Source organism: Arachis hypogaea, chromosome 1, assembly GCF_003086295.3.
Source record: "Arachis hypogaea cultivar Tifrunner chromosome 1, arahy.Tifrunner.gnm2.J5K5, whole genome shotgun sequence".
NCBI lineage: Eukaryota > Viridiplantae > Streptophyta > Magnoliopsida > Fabales > Fabaceae > Arachis > Arachis hypogaea.
Genome location: NC_092036.1, coordinates 18,174,602 through 18,189,584, shown reverse-complemented (window position 1 = coordinate 18,189,584; position 14,983 = coordinate 18,174,602). Strand labels below are relative to the sequence as shown.

Here is a 14,983-nt window from a genome sequence, read left to right as displayed (position 1 = left end):
GTGTCTATTATTCCTATTGTATGTGTCTATTATACCAAATTGTTTGAACCATTTGAGTGCCATGATAGATAAAACTAATGCAAGTTCATCCATCCAAAAAGACATGATGTATGGAAGTGATATTATAAGCATGACCCTATGGGTGAAAGGAAAAGATGCTGAGTACAACAACATTCTCGGCTTAGTAAAAAACATTGATCTTTCATCTAATAAATTGTTGGGGGAAATACTAATGGAAATCACAAACCTATCTGCTCTGATTTATTTGAACTTGTCCAAGAATGAGTTAAGTGGTCACAAAGTATTGGCAATATGGAGTCATTGGAATCCATTGATTTCTCTGGCAACCAACTCACAGGGGAGATCCCTCAAAGCATCACAAACTTGAACTTCCTGAACAAGCTAGACTTGTCCTACAATCACTTGGAGGGCAAAATCCCAACGGGCACTCAGTTGCAAAGCTTTGAAGCATCCGATTTCGTCGGCAACAAGCTATGTGGTCCACCATTGCTGCTCAACTGTACCATGGACGGGGAAGTTCCTGATGATGATGCTAATGACAATGAAAAGGAGAGAAAGAATCATGGAGTGAAGTGGCTGTTTGTGAGTTTGGCTTTTCAATTTATAGTGGGATTTTGGGGATTTGTGGGTCCACTGTTCATATTCAAATCATGGATGTATGCCTATTACCATTTCCTTGACGATGTGTGGTACAAACTTCAATCATGTATGTGACTTTATGATGTTTTTCTGGTGCTTGGTTTTTCCTTTGTGTGCATGGAGTTTGTAATGTTTTCTTTTCATTCCTTTTTTTGTAATAGTGGAAATAAAAATAATATGCACTTGTCCTGCTTAGCTTGTTTAAATGTAATCCAGTTAGTATTGTTGTCCCTATAATAATAACACTTAATGCGAGTCAGATTTGGAAAAATCCAAGTACCATCTGGAAAGATGCACTTACGATCAAGGCACTTTGAATCCCTCTTTGTCTGAGTGAATATCTGAGTTATAGAAAATATTTTAGTTTTTTTTAAGAGAAAAAAAAACTCAACCATTTAAGCCAAAATCAGCACAATGGGTAGCATCTAAAGAAGGAAAAATGACATTAACCTCATAAGGATCTGTATATAAATCATATCTTTTAGCTTGAACTATTGAAATGATTGGTATTATGTAACTGTATGAACCAGCAATAACTGTTGCCAATCTGGTGGCTAAGACTTCAAGTGAATACAAGTCATAAAACTTTGGGCAGAAATATAATTCCATATAATCCTATGCAACACTGTATATCAGAGAGTAAAATCACAGTGAATACCGCTTGAATGAACAGAGATTACCCAAAGAAAACAAGTTGTCGATTAACAAGAGTAATTGGAATTAATAAGATACATTCAATACTCAGCAATATATTCCAGATTTCCAATGTTACTTTTCTCCCAAACTTGACTACAATTAAATCCGAGCGTAACCAACCACAGTAACACAACCATCCAGGTTTCTGCACTCAATAAAAGTAAGATAACTTTATTTGTATATCTGACATGTAAAACTGTCCCATGGTTGCCACTTACCCAGCTTGAGTGAAAGTGAAGATTCAGCATTTGAACTCACATAACTTGCCATATTAACAGTGACCTCTCCAAGGATACTAGACCTTCATGGTCCCTGTTAAGCCACATCATAATTCAAACAAACTTCTAACTGATAAAGAAACATCTTAACTACAAAGTAGAGTATACACAATAGGAACAGCAAACAGCAATAGTATCAGCACCATGGCAACAATAAGCTTGAGGAGACATTCATCAATCTCCTTGGAAGAATTATCTCCTGGAAACAATACAAATTCTGAAAAAAAATCTGACCACTGACAACTCCCATTTTGCACCAGTACCTTGCTTGACTTTGCAATAGCTTTACCACTTTCTACCAAAACAACAGAAACAAGCAGCTTCCCATCCCTTGGGTACCTACAAACAAGAGAATCAGTATTTGTTATTATTAACAGAACCATCTATTTCCTTTATTTCCCTACACACTGAATTACTATTGAAAATAATTCTAAAATCAACATACAACTTTTTCAGCATTAAAATTTGGATAAAAAGAGTATAATTTTGGTGATTTAAACATTTCCCCCCTTGATTACAACTACTTTAGAACTTAAAGATAAGTCATCTTTGCTTACTTTTAACATGTCACTCCAGTCATTCAATATTATGATTTGTCCCACTGCTTAGTATTAAGTTATTAATAATGTGAACAAAAATATGTATGAACACTTGTTATTCATATCAAACCAACAACCCGATCTGCTACTTGCATTTGATAAAACATTCAAGTCTCAAGGATTCTATATTATACCTCAACAGAACAACTTCACTTTAGTTCACCTTAATTAATTATCATCCATTTCCAAAATACTAAACTTCTTCACATAATAAATTTCATCTTCTTTGATAAAATTCAACAAATAAAGCACTAGTTTTCGCTGTTTCTAAATTAGAAATAGGATCTAAGATTCTGAGGCTTGCATTGAAAATTCCGCACCAAACGCATAATCAGTTCATCACCGCGGATCAACAATTGCGAACATACGAAGCGTATTAAGCTAACATGAAAAAAAAATAACAAATTTTCACACACTATTGCATTAGCATTTATCAACGTAAATGGAAGAATAAGGGAAAAATAAAAATTAAATTAAATTACCAGAAGAGCCTTAAAATGAGAGAATCATAACTCAAATTTTTGTTTCAGCTGCAGATTTCGAAGAAGCCTTGTTCTTACTCAACCGAAACATCCTCTCGTCTCTCTTCTGAATCACACTCGCGTTCATAATTGGTAACTGGTAAGGTTTCATGTGATTAATCGTAATGAATGGAATACAATACTTACCATTCCACGTTTCTTGGTGACTGCTTGTGCTTCGGTTCAAGGGTGTCGGAAGAGTATATGATCATTTATGTTCAACAACTACATGGATACGCAATATCATCAATTCACTTGCTAACTCTGTATGCACTTAACATATAACACCAAACAAGGAATGAATTCTAAATTTCAGTTCAATTTGGTGTTAAGCAAGAACATTCACCAAGTGCATAACCAAAATTCAATCTCAATCATCATAAAAACTTATAGAAAACTGCACAATATGAGTTACAATGCCTAATGAAAATAAAATTTGAAGCCTATGATGATCAGACATAAGATTTAACTTTCAGGCAATTTATCGAACAGGTTGTATGCCAGATTCATAAACAGCAATTTCAGTTTAATGTAAGCATCAATCAACCCAAAAATTTCAACCAGCCAATACACATTCAGTCCAGAAACACAAATAATCAACTATCCTAAGTCTAACAAGATCAGTAAAAGCAGAATCAAAAGGCACTGAAATAAAAAAAAATAATTAGAAAAAAAAGAAACAGACGCAGAGGATGGAATGGAACCTGCGTTGAGGAGTGAAAAAAGAAGATAGCGTAAGGAGCGGAGGTAGTGTCGTAGCGGCACAGAGTTTCGCCGCCGCTGGTGGTTTTCACCGGAACTGGAAGGTGCAAACAGAGGTGGCGCCACGAACAGGGGTGTTGCGTACAGGAGGAAAGAAATGGAGAAATAGGGAAGAAAGAAAAGGAAGAAGGGAGGAGGGAGGGTTAGCGACGGTGGTCGCCGGCGGTGGGAACGGACGGACGGACGGAAGGTTGGTGTGGAGGTCTGCGGGCTGGGCTGGGTTTCAGAGAAGAAGAGAAGAAAGAAAGAAGGTTGGGCGGGCGTGGCTTCTCAGGGTCACAGGGTTTAACTCGCAGCAAATTATTTCACCATTTCACTGTTAAGCTTGAATTTGGGCTTGGACAGATCAGGGGTTAGGGTTAGAATTATTTTTTTATAGGGATTTAATTGTGTTTTTAAATTATTAGAGATAAATGTCTGTAAAATAAAAAATTAAGGATATATTTGTCTTTTTATAAAAAATTCAAATATAATTCGGTTTATATTGTGTAAATTGATCGGAACAAACCGAATCTAATAATTATAATACGGACAATTAGATTTATTATCTTTTTTTAATAAACCGATTTTATTCTGAATTATTAAAAAATAACTTATTAACCGGTTTAATAGAGATGTCCAATCATACTATGACACGTATGAACGTCTTTAAAAAAAGACGTTTTTTGTGTCTTTATGTAAGTGGCCTCCAAAAAATAATTACCGCATATATAAAAATACATATTTAATAATTATAAAACATTTAATTATACTACAATAAAAAGATTTAATTATTTTGTTGAAGATATATGAAATTAAATATATAAATATACTTATAAAAATACATAACAACTACTTTGACGATTGACTTTTAGTTATGGTTTTAAAAATCGGACTGGACTGGTCGATCGGACCGATTTAATTGCGAATTAAATGTCAATATGGTTTGGTTTAACATAAAAAACCGCTCAACTCGAAACTGCTACTAAATCGTTGAATCGACCGCTCAACTCGAAACTGCTTCTAAACTGGTTCTTATGAAACATCGTCATTTACTTGTTTTATGTTTAGGGATCAAAAAATCGGATCTTCATCCTCCCTGCTCAATCTCCGTTGAGCCATTCCTCCAATCTTCAGTCTTTCTTTTCTCAACTCTTGACCCTAGGTTACAGTCTCTTCCACCATTGCAAGGAGAGACTCAGCGCCGCCTTTTGTTCAATAATCCTACGTCCGCAGCTCTGCACTTCTTCCTCATTCAACAGTCGGTGCATCTTTTTCGAGCTTGTCATGAGTTGGTAGTCATCGTCTGCTTAGCCACTCTTCTGCTGTTAGCCATCGTGCTCAGGCACAATTGTCTTGGTTTGGTCATCGTGGTGGAACGTGGAAGTCTCCAACAGTCCAACCCCTCTCTTCATTCACCATCAGTCCAACCCCTCTCCAACAGTCAGTTGCTAGTCTTTCTTTCGAATCCGAAACCTCTCTCTCTCTGTCACCACCATGGTTCTCTTCACTCTTCATCAATGTCGTGACTCGATAGTTTCAGGCTTAGCAATGTTGCCGTTGTGGTGTGTTTAATGTGAATTCGTAACGTTTTCTTTTTTAGTCGCCGTCCGTTATGTTACTATTTGTCCAAAATATTAACCTTAAAATTTAATTTGATTATAATATCTACTAATATTCTTTTTCTAATAAATATTTGAAAAATTTAGTGGGTCATACAGAAAAATAGACAGGAGACTAACAAAACAAAAATGTTTGGGATTGATTTATATATTATTTTTTTTGGGACTAAAATATTCGTTTTTATAATTTTTTATGATTGATTTGGATAATTATTATGTCGAAAAATAAACTAAAAATTAATTTATCTATCAGAATAAAATCTTAAAAATATTTTTTTGTATTAATTCTTTTTAAAAACTAAAATATCTATTTTTAAAATCTTTAAAAATTAATTTGAGTAATTATTCTTTTTATTTAGTTTCAATTCATGTTTTTGTTTATCTTTCCCTTTTCTTATCAAAGTATCATTCAGAGATGGTCGACTCGTAATCTAACCCGATTTTGGGAACACATGCATGCGTATCTCTCCACCCACGAGATGATCCTAAGCATCAAATGAGATTCTAACCTCCCGCTGTTGGAATAAATTGATTTCAATAATCTCAGATCATCTATATTGAATCACAAAAAATATAACATAATGCGGAAGCGTAGCTGAATTCATAAACATGAATCATACGATCGAAAGAGTTTGGATCTTGTGGTTCTTTCGATCTTCCTCAACCAAAGCCTTCTGTATTCCTAGGCGGCTGAACTGTAACTCTTTTGATGGGGAAAGAGCAACAAAGACGGCTTTTGGTATATTGGGGACCGAAACCCTGAAGGTCTATTTATATTTGAGCATGGCACCCATTAAACCCTTAAGCCCAAATAAAATAGTATCTAAAGCCCAAAAGATAATATATCTAAAATCCAAAAAGATAATTATCTAAGGAACAAAAAATAATATCCGGTTTTATTCTCATTTAATTCCAAATCAAAAGTAATAATGACTTATTCAATTAGCATTTAAAACAATAAATGAGATCATCATTATATAAGTCATTTAATTTGAAATAGCATAATTTGTGATTATAATTAATATATGTATTTCCCACAAATAAGTTAGGAAATCAAAATAATTTTCTAACAATCTCCCACTTGGGCTATACATGTATTCTTTCTTAACATAATCACATCTTATAAACTTTATGCGCGCATCTGAATGCTATTTCTCTCATTACTTTAACAATCTGGTCCGTCTTATACATTATATATGGAACTACCGCAGATTTTATCACATTAAATGCCGTGACTAAACCACGCCAATCACCATCCTAATATACTTAACGACATAGATCAAATTTGGATGAGTAATATGGAAATTACATGCCAAGTGATCTCATGCATGTCTATTTCCAGCTGGTTGACAAATGAATTTTTGTTGGTATAGAATTTATCAGGTGATCAATCGTAGTATAGTCTAAACCAACGCGAAATCCATCATTAAACAAAACTACAATCTATATCCGAGAGTATTAATCTCCAGAGTCGTTCTCCCTTGGAATTGCCAAAGTATGCATCTTATTGATTTAGTAAGCCTTGTTTGAGTTCTTTGAAGGTTTTAGCAAGTAATGAGAAACAAGCAATCAATTATCAAAAGAACTTGACTTAGGGTTGGCATTGGAAATTCTATCCTCATAGCTCATTCAATGTTAACAACTATTAGGCCTTGCTTCATTTAGTTATCCTCTAAGTATAGAGGAAAATCAAATGAAAACAATCAACTTGAGTCACAAGTCCTAGCTTCACCTTATGGGAATCTAGCTTTAGTGCACTCCAAGTCAATTAGCAATCCCTAACTCTCAATCAACTATTGAGATAACTATTCAATTCCTCCCAATTTCCAAACCCTATGCCAAGTACAAAAATTCTACTCCATAGCTAGTATTGACATTTTACCAAACATGTAATGAGCAAAAAGGAAAGTCATGGTGAAATGAAGAGAAAAGTAAAATTAGAAATATTGCAACACAAGGAATTAGCAACAAGTATCAAGGAGCAACAGTGAGAATCAAAACCTCAAAATATCGATGGAATCCAAAAATCATAGAATTGAATCCTAGATCCAAGGAATGTTAGCAATTACAACTACAACTTGAAATTGGAAGAGAAAACCTATTACATGAACAAAGTGAAATGAAAGTTGCAATGGATCTCACCAAGGAATGGGTAAAAATCCAAAATTTTGATGAGGAAGAACCCTAGTAAAAGCTTGAGAGAAGTTGATGAATCCTAGAGAGAAGTTGGAGTTTCTCTCTCTAACAATGTAACTAACTAAAAAATATCTCAAAACTAGAAAAATGAACTAAGTGTCTTCAGCCCTTGCCCCCTTGGTCCTCTTAAGCCTTTTCCCGCCAAAGCACTCCTCAAAAGTTAGGACCTCTAACCAACTCCACGCCTAAGTCACGTGACTTTTAAAAAAAAAATCATTTTCGAACATCGGCGCGTACGCGCAAGGTACGCGTGCGCGCCCTGGATGCGGTTCTGGAGTATGCGCGGAGGCGGAACGTACGCGTACGCGTCCATGAGGATCCTGGCTTAGCCGCTGCTCAAGCCGGCTCGTGGCTTGGCTCTTAGTCTCGGCTTCACGTTGTTCTCATCCGCGCGGGCGCGTCAGGTGCGCGCACGCGCCCATGCGAAAATTTCCAAAGCTTCAATTCTCATGCTTCCTTTCCTTGTACCTGTCTACCTTCTCTTTTCCTGTCCATTCCTACTCTATACCCTGAAACCACTCAGCACACAAGTCACGGCATCGAATGGCTTCAAGAGGAGATTAGAGAGGTATCTATTTTAGTGCAAAATAAGCATGTTTTCATTCATGAGACAAAACTAGGAAAGGAATGCAAGTCCTTGTATTTTCATGCAGAAAATGTGTGAAATCATTGACAAACCCTTTGAAATTAGCACAAGATAAACCCTCAAAATGGGGTTTGTCAACCTCCCCACACTTAGATTCTAGCATGTCCTCATGCTTAGGAAAATGCAAAGAAATACAGAAGACCGAGGGGTCACAAACGCATAGGACTCACGAAATGCAACCTACTTATATGCATGCAACTACAACTAATGTTGTTATCTACTTGGTTGGGAACAAATCAGCTTCCTTATGACATATGCAAGCACATGGGACACGATGGTGGTCAATGCATAGGACTTGCCAATTTCTAAGTATCAAATGCAATATACACAATCTTGCATGAGGAATGCTCGCAAGAGCCGGGAATCAATGGATTGAGCATCGAACCCTCACCGGAAGTATTTGCGCTCTGATCGCTCAGGTGTTTAGGGTTGATTCTCTCAATTCTCCCCTAATCATGCTTTCTAAGATTTGTTCTTCTTCTAACAATCAACATGTATTTCATGCATGCATACATCTATCATGAGGTCTTCTTCTTGGGTTGTAATGGGGCTAGGGTCAAGGTAGGATCATATATGGCTAGTGGACTTAGGATTTGAATCTTTGATTAACTTAAACTTTTCCACCTAACCTATATAATGACCTATTCAATTAAGTACTACTCTAACTACCCATTTCTCACTTTTTCACATACTCATGTATTTTCTATCCATTTCACGATACTTATGCATTGATCTTATTTGAACTTTACTTTGGGGCGTTTTGTCCCCTTTATTGCTTTTCTTTTCTTTCTTTTCTATATTATTTTTTTTTCTCTTTTTTTTTTCTTTTTCACTTTTATTTCTTTTTCTTTTCATTCTTTTCTCTCTTTTTTTTTCTCAAACTTTACACAAGTATCAATGCATAAGGTCTATTCATTTAATCAAGACATGAGTGTGTACCCAATTCCTCAATATTTCCAATAACAATGCAAAACTACCCTTTTATTCACCCAATGTCCCAAGGTTCCCACACTTGAATGATACTCACATACACTAGCCTAACCTAATCAAAGATCCAAATTAAGGACTTTCATTGTTTTCCGCTTTAAGACTTGTAATGTGCTAAATTAAAGAACAAGCGGGTTAATCGTAGGCTCAAATTGGTTATCAATGGGAGATAAAAGGTGGGCTATTTGGGTAAGTGAGCTAATGAAATGATGGCCTCAATCATGTAAATGCATGAATACACAAAATAATGGACATAAAGAATGAAACAAAGCAAAGATTACAATCATAGAAGGAGAATAATGCACACAAGAAGGAAAGTAAGTGGTTATAAGATGTAACCACACCATTAGGCTCAGAACTCACTTGTTTGTGTTCTTAGCTCAAAACTATGTTCCAAAATATAATTCTTCATGCAATTTTGGCATCAAAGCATTTAAAATTTTGCAGTGCCCCATGGTTGTCCCAAAGTATTGGTTTCCTAAGAAAGAATTTCGTTGTTCCAACCAAGTACTTATCATGTGAATGATGCTAACTAAAACCTAATCATGCAACCTATCCTAATTTATTCAGATTTTACCTACGGAGATCGGTCGGTCGACCTCCCCACACTTAAAACTTAGCACGGTCCTCCGTGCTGTAGGTAAGGCGCAGTGGTTGATCGAGTCCTGAGTATCCCATATCTCCAATGTTATCGCTCTCTCCGCTTGAAGTTGCGGTGGATGTGGAAATGTTGGGCTCCTCCATAGGTGGTGTGACTACGCTTAGGAGCTTCTTCACATGAGCATATCGGCGTTGGTTACGCCGTTCATAACGGTCCAGTTTCTTGTGAAGGTCCTCAAGGCGTTGGGCGGCCGATTTTTGTGATGTAGATGAAGTGGTAGTGTTGCGAGTTGGTGTGGTTAGTCCGCTGTCCTTGGTAGCTTCCGGAGGCTTGAGGCATCTCTTGGTCGGAATTATATTACCATCGACCAGAATTGAGGCTCTCCTATCTTTAGCCTCTCGATTGACGCCGGCTTTTGCAACCAATTCTGTCACCAAACCGGGGAATGGTAAATTTCCTTTGGCATGAATGCGCCCCATGGATTGGCGGATGGCATGCGAAACGTTGACCGGTTTCTCGGTTAAGATGCACCATATCAATAAGGCCAACTCGGCGGTGATGGATGACCCATGTGTACTTGGGAGCACATTGTGAGCTAGAATTTGGGCCCATGCCGTGGCTTCTTGAGTGAGGTGGCGGACATCTAAACCCTTGGGTCTTTGCTTGATAGTCCCCCGAATCCAATATGCGTCGGGTAAAGCAATGACACGGAGGATTGCGCTCCAATCGAATGCGCGGTCATCGCATGTAGCCAAGACTTCTTCATAGGCGTCATATGCATCCGTTGATTGTTCAATCCCAAGGACTTCTCGGATGGTTTCCACTGTGACCGACACTTGCTTTCGGCGCACAAAGATTGATGTGAGAAGGGGAGAGTGGAAGTTGGAGTAGAATTCTACTACCCATGAGAGGTTGGCCTCCTTTGGTTTCCTCAATAGGAACCTCCATTGTCTCTGCTCAATATGTGGCATCACAATCGGACGGAGGTGAGCCGGTAGGACTAGGAGGGGTTCCGGATGATAGTTCCTTTCGATCATTCTTGAGTAAACAAGTTTGCAGTAGCGGTTGGGGAACTTGTTCGAATCCTTAGGAGGGTTATCCTTCTCTAGAACATCAATGGGGCCCTTAGTCTTCTTCAAGAGTGGCTTGGCCGTTTGCTCTTGGTGCGCTTTGTTGGGAGTTGGCTTCTTGGGAGCTTTCCCTTTGTTCTTTTTGATAACCATCCTATGAGAGTAAAGAAAGGAAAACATCAAATCCAAGCAAGTGGAAGTAAATGTGATTATGCGATGAAAAGTTATGCCATAGAATATGGGTATCGTTGTCACATGACAGCTGCAACATGTAACTAAGATAACATGAGAAGAGCAAGGCAAATCATTTTCATATGGTGTAAGGGTGATTTATGCATGCAAGTAGGGAGCATGAGAAGCATATACCCTTAAGGACCACACATGGAAAGAAAGTTAAGAAAATGTGAGTGAATGGATTGGGGGAAATGGGGATGCGCCTAAAAGTGATAAGTTGAGAGGCAATTTAGTCAAAGTGGGTTCAAAAGTCAAGTATGCCTTTCATCGAACACTTGGTGTGCATCCTGTTGTGGTGTGTGATTAGAAGATGGTGAAAGCAATGTAGTAAGTCACAATCCACTATTAATGATTATAGGGCACAGTGATTGTAAGAAGAACAAGCAACACAACTTATCTACTAATGCAAGTGAAGTGGAGACCTAAATGCCCATGGAGAGTGAATTTGAGGGAGGAAGAAGGAAAAGAAAACAAAAACAAAAACCTTCTAAAGAAGTAACTAAAATAAAAGAAGAAAAAAACTAACTAAAAGAGGGTGAAACTAAATGAGTAAGAATCACAAGAGATGATGGTTTAGTATAGTACCTTGTGAGATGAAGAAAATGGGAGAGGAGGTTGTGGTGTGGGTTGATGGGGAGTGGTGGAGAAGAGAGAATGGAGTAACTAAAAGAAGGTAGTAAGTGGTAGAAGGGAATGTAGAAGAGGGAATGGGGGGGTGCCCTTCTTGTCAAGTTGGATGTGTAGTAGAAGGTATGAGAGGGAGGAGAAAATGGGGAGTGAAAGTGAAGGGGTGAGTGTGCCCCTTTTGCATTGGCGCCGATCATCTGCGCGTGCGCGCGCAGTGCGTGCTCGCGCAGCGAGGCGAGGTGGAGAGGGACGCGCGCGCGCGCACGTTGCGCGGGTGCGTCCATGTGCTTGGGCTGGGGGCACAAGGGAGGCACAGGAGTGGCACAACTCTCTGGACGCAGTACCAGAAGTTGCTGCAGGACCTTTGGCGCGTGCGCGCACAGTACGCGCACGCGTCAACGCGGTTGTGCCCCAAGCATGAGAGGGGCCTAGAGGGGGCTCAACTCTCTGTGAAATGGCTCAGAGAGGAGTGCAGGATCAAAGGGCGCGTGCGCGGCTATGGCGCGTGCGCGGCTATGGCGCGCGCGCGGCTATGGCGCGCGCGCGCGTCTTGTGCTCGCAGTGTAAGGACGCGTGCGCGCCAAGTGCGCGTACGCGGCAGAGGTTTTGGGCTTGTGGCTTGGTATAGGCCTGAGAGTGGCCTAACTCTCTGGAATATGTACCAGGAGTGCAGCAGGGCAATCGGCGCGGACGCGCATAGCACGCTTGCGCGTCAATTGGCAGATTTTGCCCAGGGGCGCGGACGCGCCATGTGCGCGTGCGCGCGAGCTTCTTGTGCTTCAGGCATGGTCCTAGCATGGTGTGGGCACAACTCTCGGGTAAATGTATGGAGGGCTGATATTCGCAATCCACGCGTCCGCGCACGGTGCGCGACCGCGTGGGTGACCTTCGAGTGCCTTAAGGACGCGTACGCGCCAGGCGCGCGCATGCGCAGAGGGGGTTGCTTTTCCTAATTGTGCATGTGTCTATACCACTTTTGACATTACAACTTCCCCTTTCCACACAGCTGCCTAAGCACTATATCAGGGCATTTTACTTGGCAAATCAGCAATGAATTGAACAAATGACGGAGAATTGACAATAAAATCTATCTAACAAACATGAAGTCGAGTGTCTATGTACAAAGCTCAAAGGGAGATCTTACCATGGTGGGGTGTCTCCCACCTAGCACTTTTGTTTAACGTCCTTAAGTTGGACTTTCAGTAGCTCATTGTGCTTGTTCAAGAGTTGCATCCCTTAAGAGGAACACTTCAAATTCCTTGGAGTTCTTTCTTTGCTCACCATGATACAATTTGAGACGGTGTCCGTTTACCTTGAAGATGTCCGGGCTTGTTGGGTGGCACAAGTGGTAGACCCCATAAGGTTCTACTTTCTCCACTTGGTAGGGTCCATCCCACCTTGATCTTAGCTTTCCGGGTAGTAGTCTCAACCTTGAATTGTAGAGAAGAACTAGGTCACCGGGTCGGAACTCTCTTCTCCTAATGTTCTTGTCATGGATGGCCTTCAACTTTTCCTTATAGAGCCTAGCGTTGTCGTAAGCTTCTAGTCTTAAACATTCCAATTCCGCCAATTGAAGCTTTCTCTCTATTCCGGCTCCATTCAAGCTTATATTACACTCCTTCACGGCCCAATAGGCTTTGTGTTCAATCTCCACCGGTAAGTGACATGCTTTACCATATACAAGCCGGAAGGGGCTCATGCCGATCGGTGTCTTGTAAGCCGTTCGATAAGCCCACAGTGCATCGGAGAGTTTAGTGCTCCAATCTTTCCTATTCGGCTTCACAACTCTTTCTAAGACATGCTTGATTTCCCGGTTAGAGACTTCGGCTTGGCCGTTTGTCTGAGGGTGGTAAGCCGTGGCGACTTTGTGGATGATGCCATATTTTCTCATGAGGCCGTCTATTTTTTTGTTGCAAAAGTGTGATCCTTGGTCACTTATGATTGCTCTTGGGGCACCAAAACGGCAAATGATATTATTCCTCACAAAAGAGTACACAACATTAGCGTCATCCGTTCGGGTGGGGATTGCCTCCACCCATTTTGACACATAATCGACGGCTAACAAGATGTAGAGAAAGCCGTTTGAATTTGGAAACGGTCCCATGAAGTCGATCCCCCATACGTCAAAGATTTCACAAAAAAGCATATTTTGTTGGGGAATTTCGTCCTTCTTGGAAATATCTCCAAACCTAATACATTGGGGACAAGATTTGCAATAGAGGGAAGCATCTTTGAGAAGAGTTGGCCACCAAAATCCGCAATCAAGGACCTTTCTTGCCGTTCTTTGGGGCCCATAGTGACCACCTCCTTCGGAAGCATGGCAAGCGTCCAAGATTGCTTGAAATTCGGTTTGGGGTATGCACCGTCGCACTATTTGGTCCGCTCCACACCTCCACAAGTAGGGATCATCCCAAATATAGTATTTGGATTCGCTTTTCAGCTTATCCTTTTTGTTTTTGTCAAGATTGGGAGGGAAGGTGCGTGAAACCAAATAGTTTGCTATTGGGGCATACCAAGGAATCACTTCCGAGATTGCGTGCAAAGCATCTAAAGGAAAAGAGTCATTGATAGGGGTGGTGTCGCCTTTTGTGTGTTCAAGGCGGCTTAGATGGTCCGCCACTAGGTTTTGGGCACCACTCCTATCTTTGATCTCCAAGTCAAATTCTTGTAACAAAAGCACCCAGCGAATTAATCTCGGTTTTGATTCCTTTTTGGCCATCAAGTACTTTAGTGCCGCATGATCCGAGTACACTACAACCTTGGAACCAAGAAGATAGGCTCGGAACTTGTCCAAAGTAAAAACAATAGCTAGTAGTTCCTTTTCGGTAGTAGTGTAGTTGGATTGGGCTCCATCTAATGTTTTGGAAGCATAAGCTATGACATAGGGAATCTTACCCTCGCGTTGTGCTAACGCGGCTCCTATCGCATAGTTCGAAGCATCACACATGATTTTAAAAGGTTGAGTCCAATTGGGGCCTCGTACTATAGGAGCTTGTGTCAATGCTACTTTGAGTTTGTCATATGCTTCCATACATTCCTTGCTTAGCTCAAATTCGATGTCTTTTTGTAGTAATCGAGAGAGAGGTAGGGCCACCTTGCTAAAGTCTTTGATGAATCTCCGGTAAAATCCTGCATGTCCAAGAAAAGAACGGACTTCCCTCTCGGAGGAGGGGTAAGGTAAACTAGATATGACATTTATCTTTGCCAGATCTACGGAGATGCCTTCCTTTGATACTATGTGTCCCAAAACAATTCCTTGTTTGACCATGAAATGGCATTTTTCAAAATTTAAAACAAGGTTTGTTTTGGTGCATCTCTCTAAGACTTTCTCAAGGTTATCTAAACAATGCTCAAATGAATCACCATACACACTAAAGTCATCCATGAAAACTTCCATTGATTGCTCTAGAAAATCCGCAAATAGGCTCATCATGCATCTTTGGAACGTTGCCGGTGCATTGCATAGGCCGAATGGCATACGCTTGTAAGCATACGTCCCAAAGGG

General features: G+C 39.9%; 1 protein-coding gene across 1 annotated transcript; it reads left to right on the top strand.

Moving 5' to 3' along the window:
• Window positions 1–312: 312 nt before the first annotated feature.
• On the top strand, window positions 313–997 carry LOC140180442 (receptor-like protein EIX2). Its single transcript, XM_072221603.1, has 2 exons — window positions 313–727; window positions 921–997. Exons 1-2 carry the CDS (start codon window positions 313–315, stop codon window positions 995–997), a joined length of 492 nt encoding a protein of 163 aa, XP_072077704.1.
• Window positions 998–14,983: the final 13,986 nt, after the last annotated feature.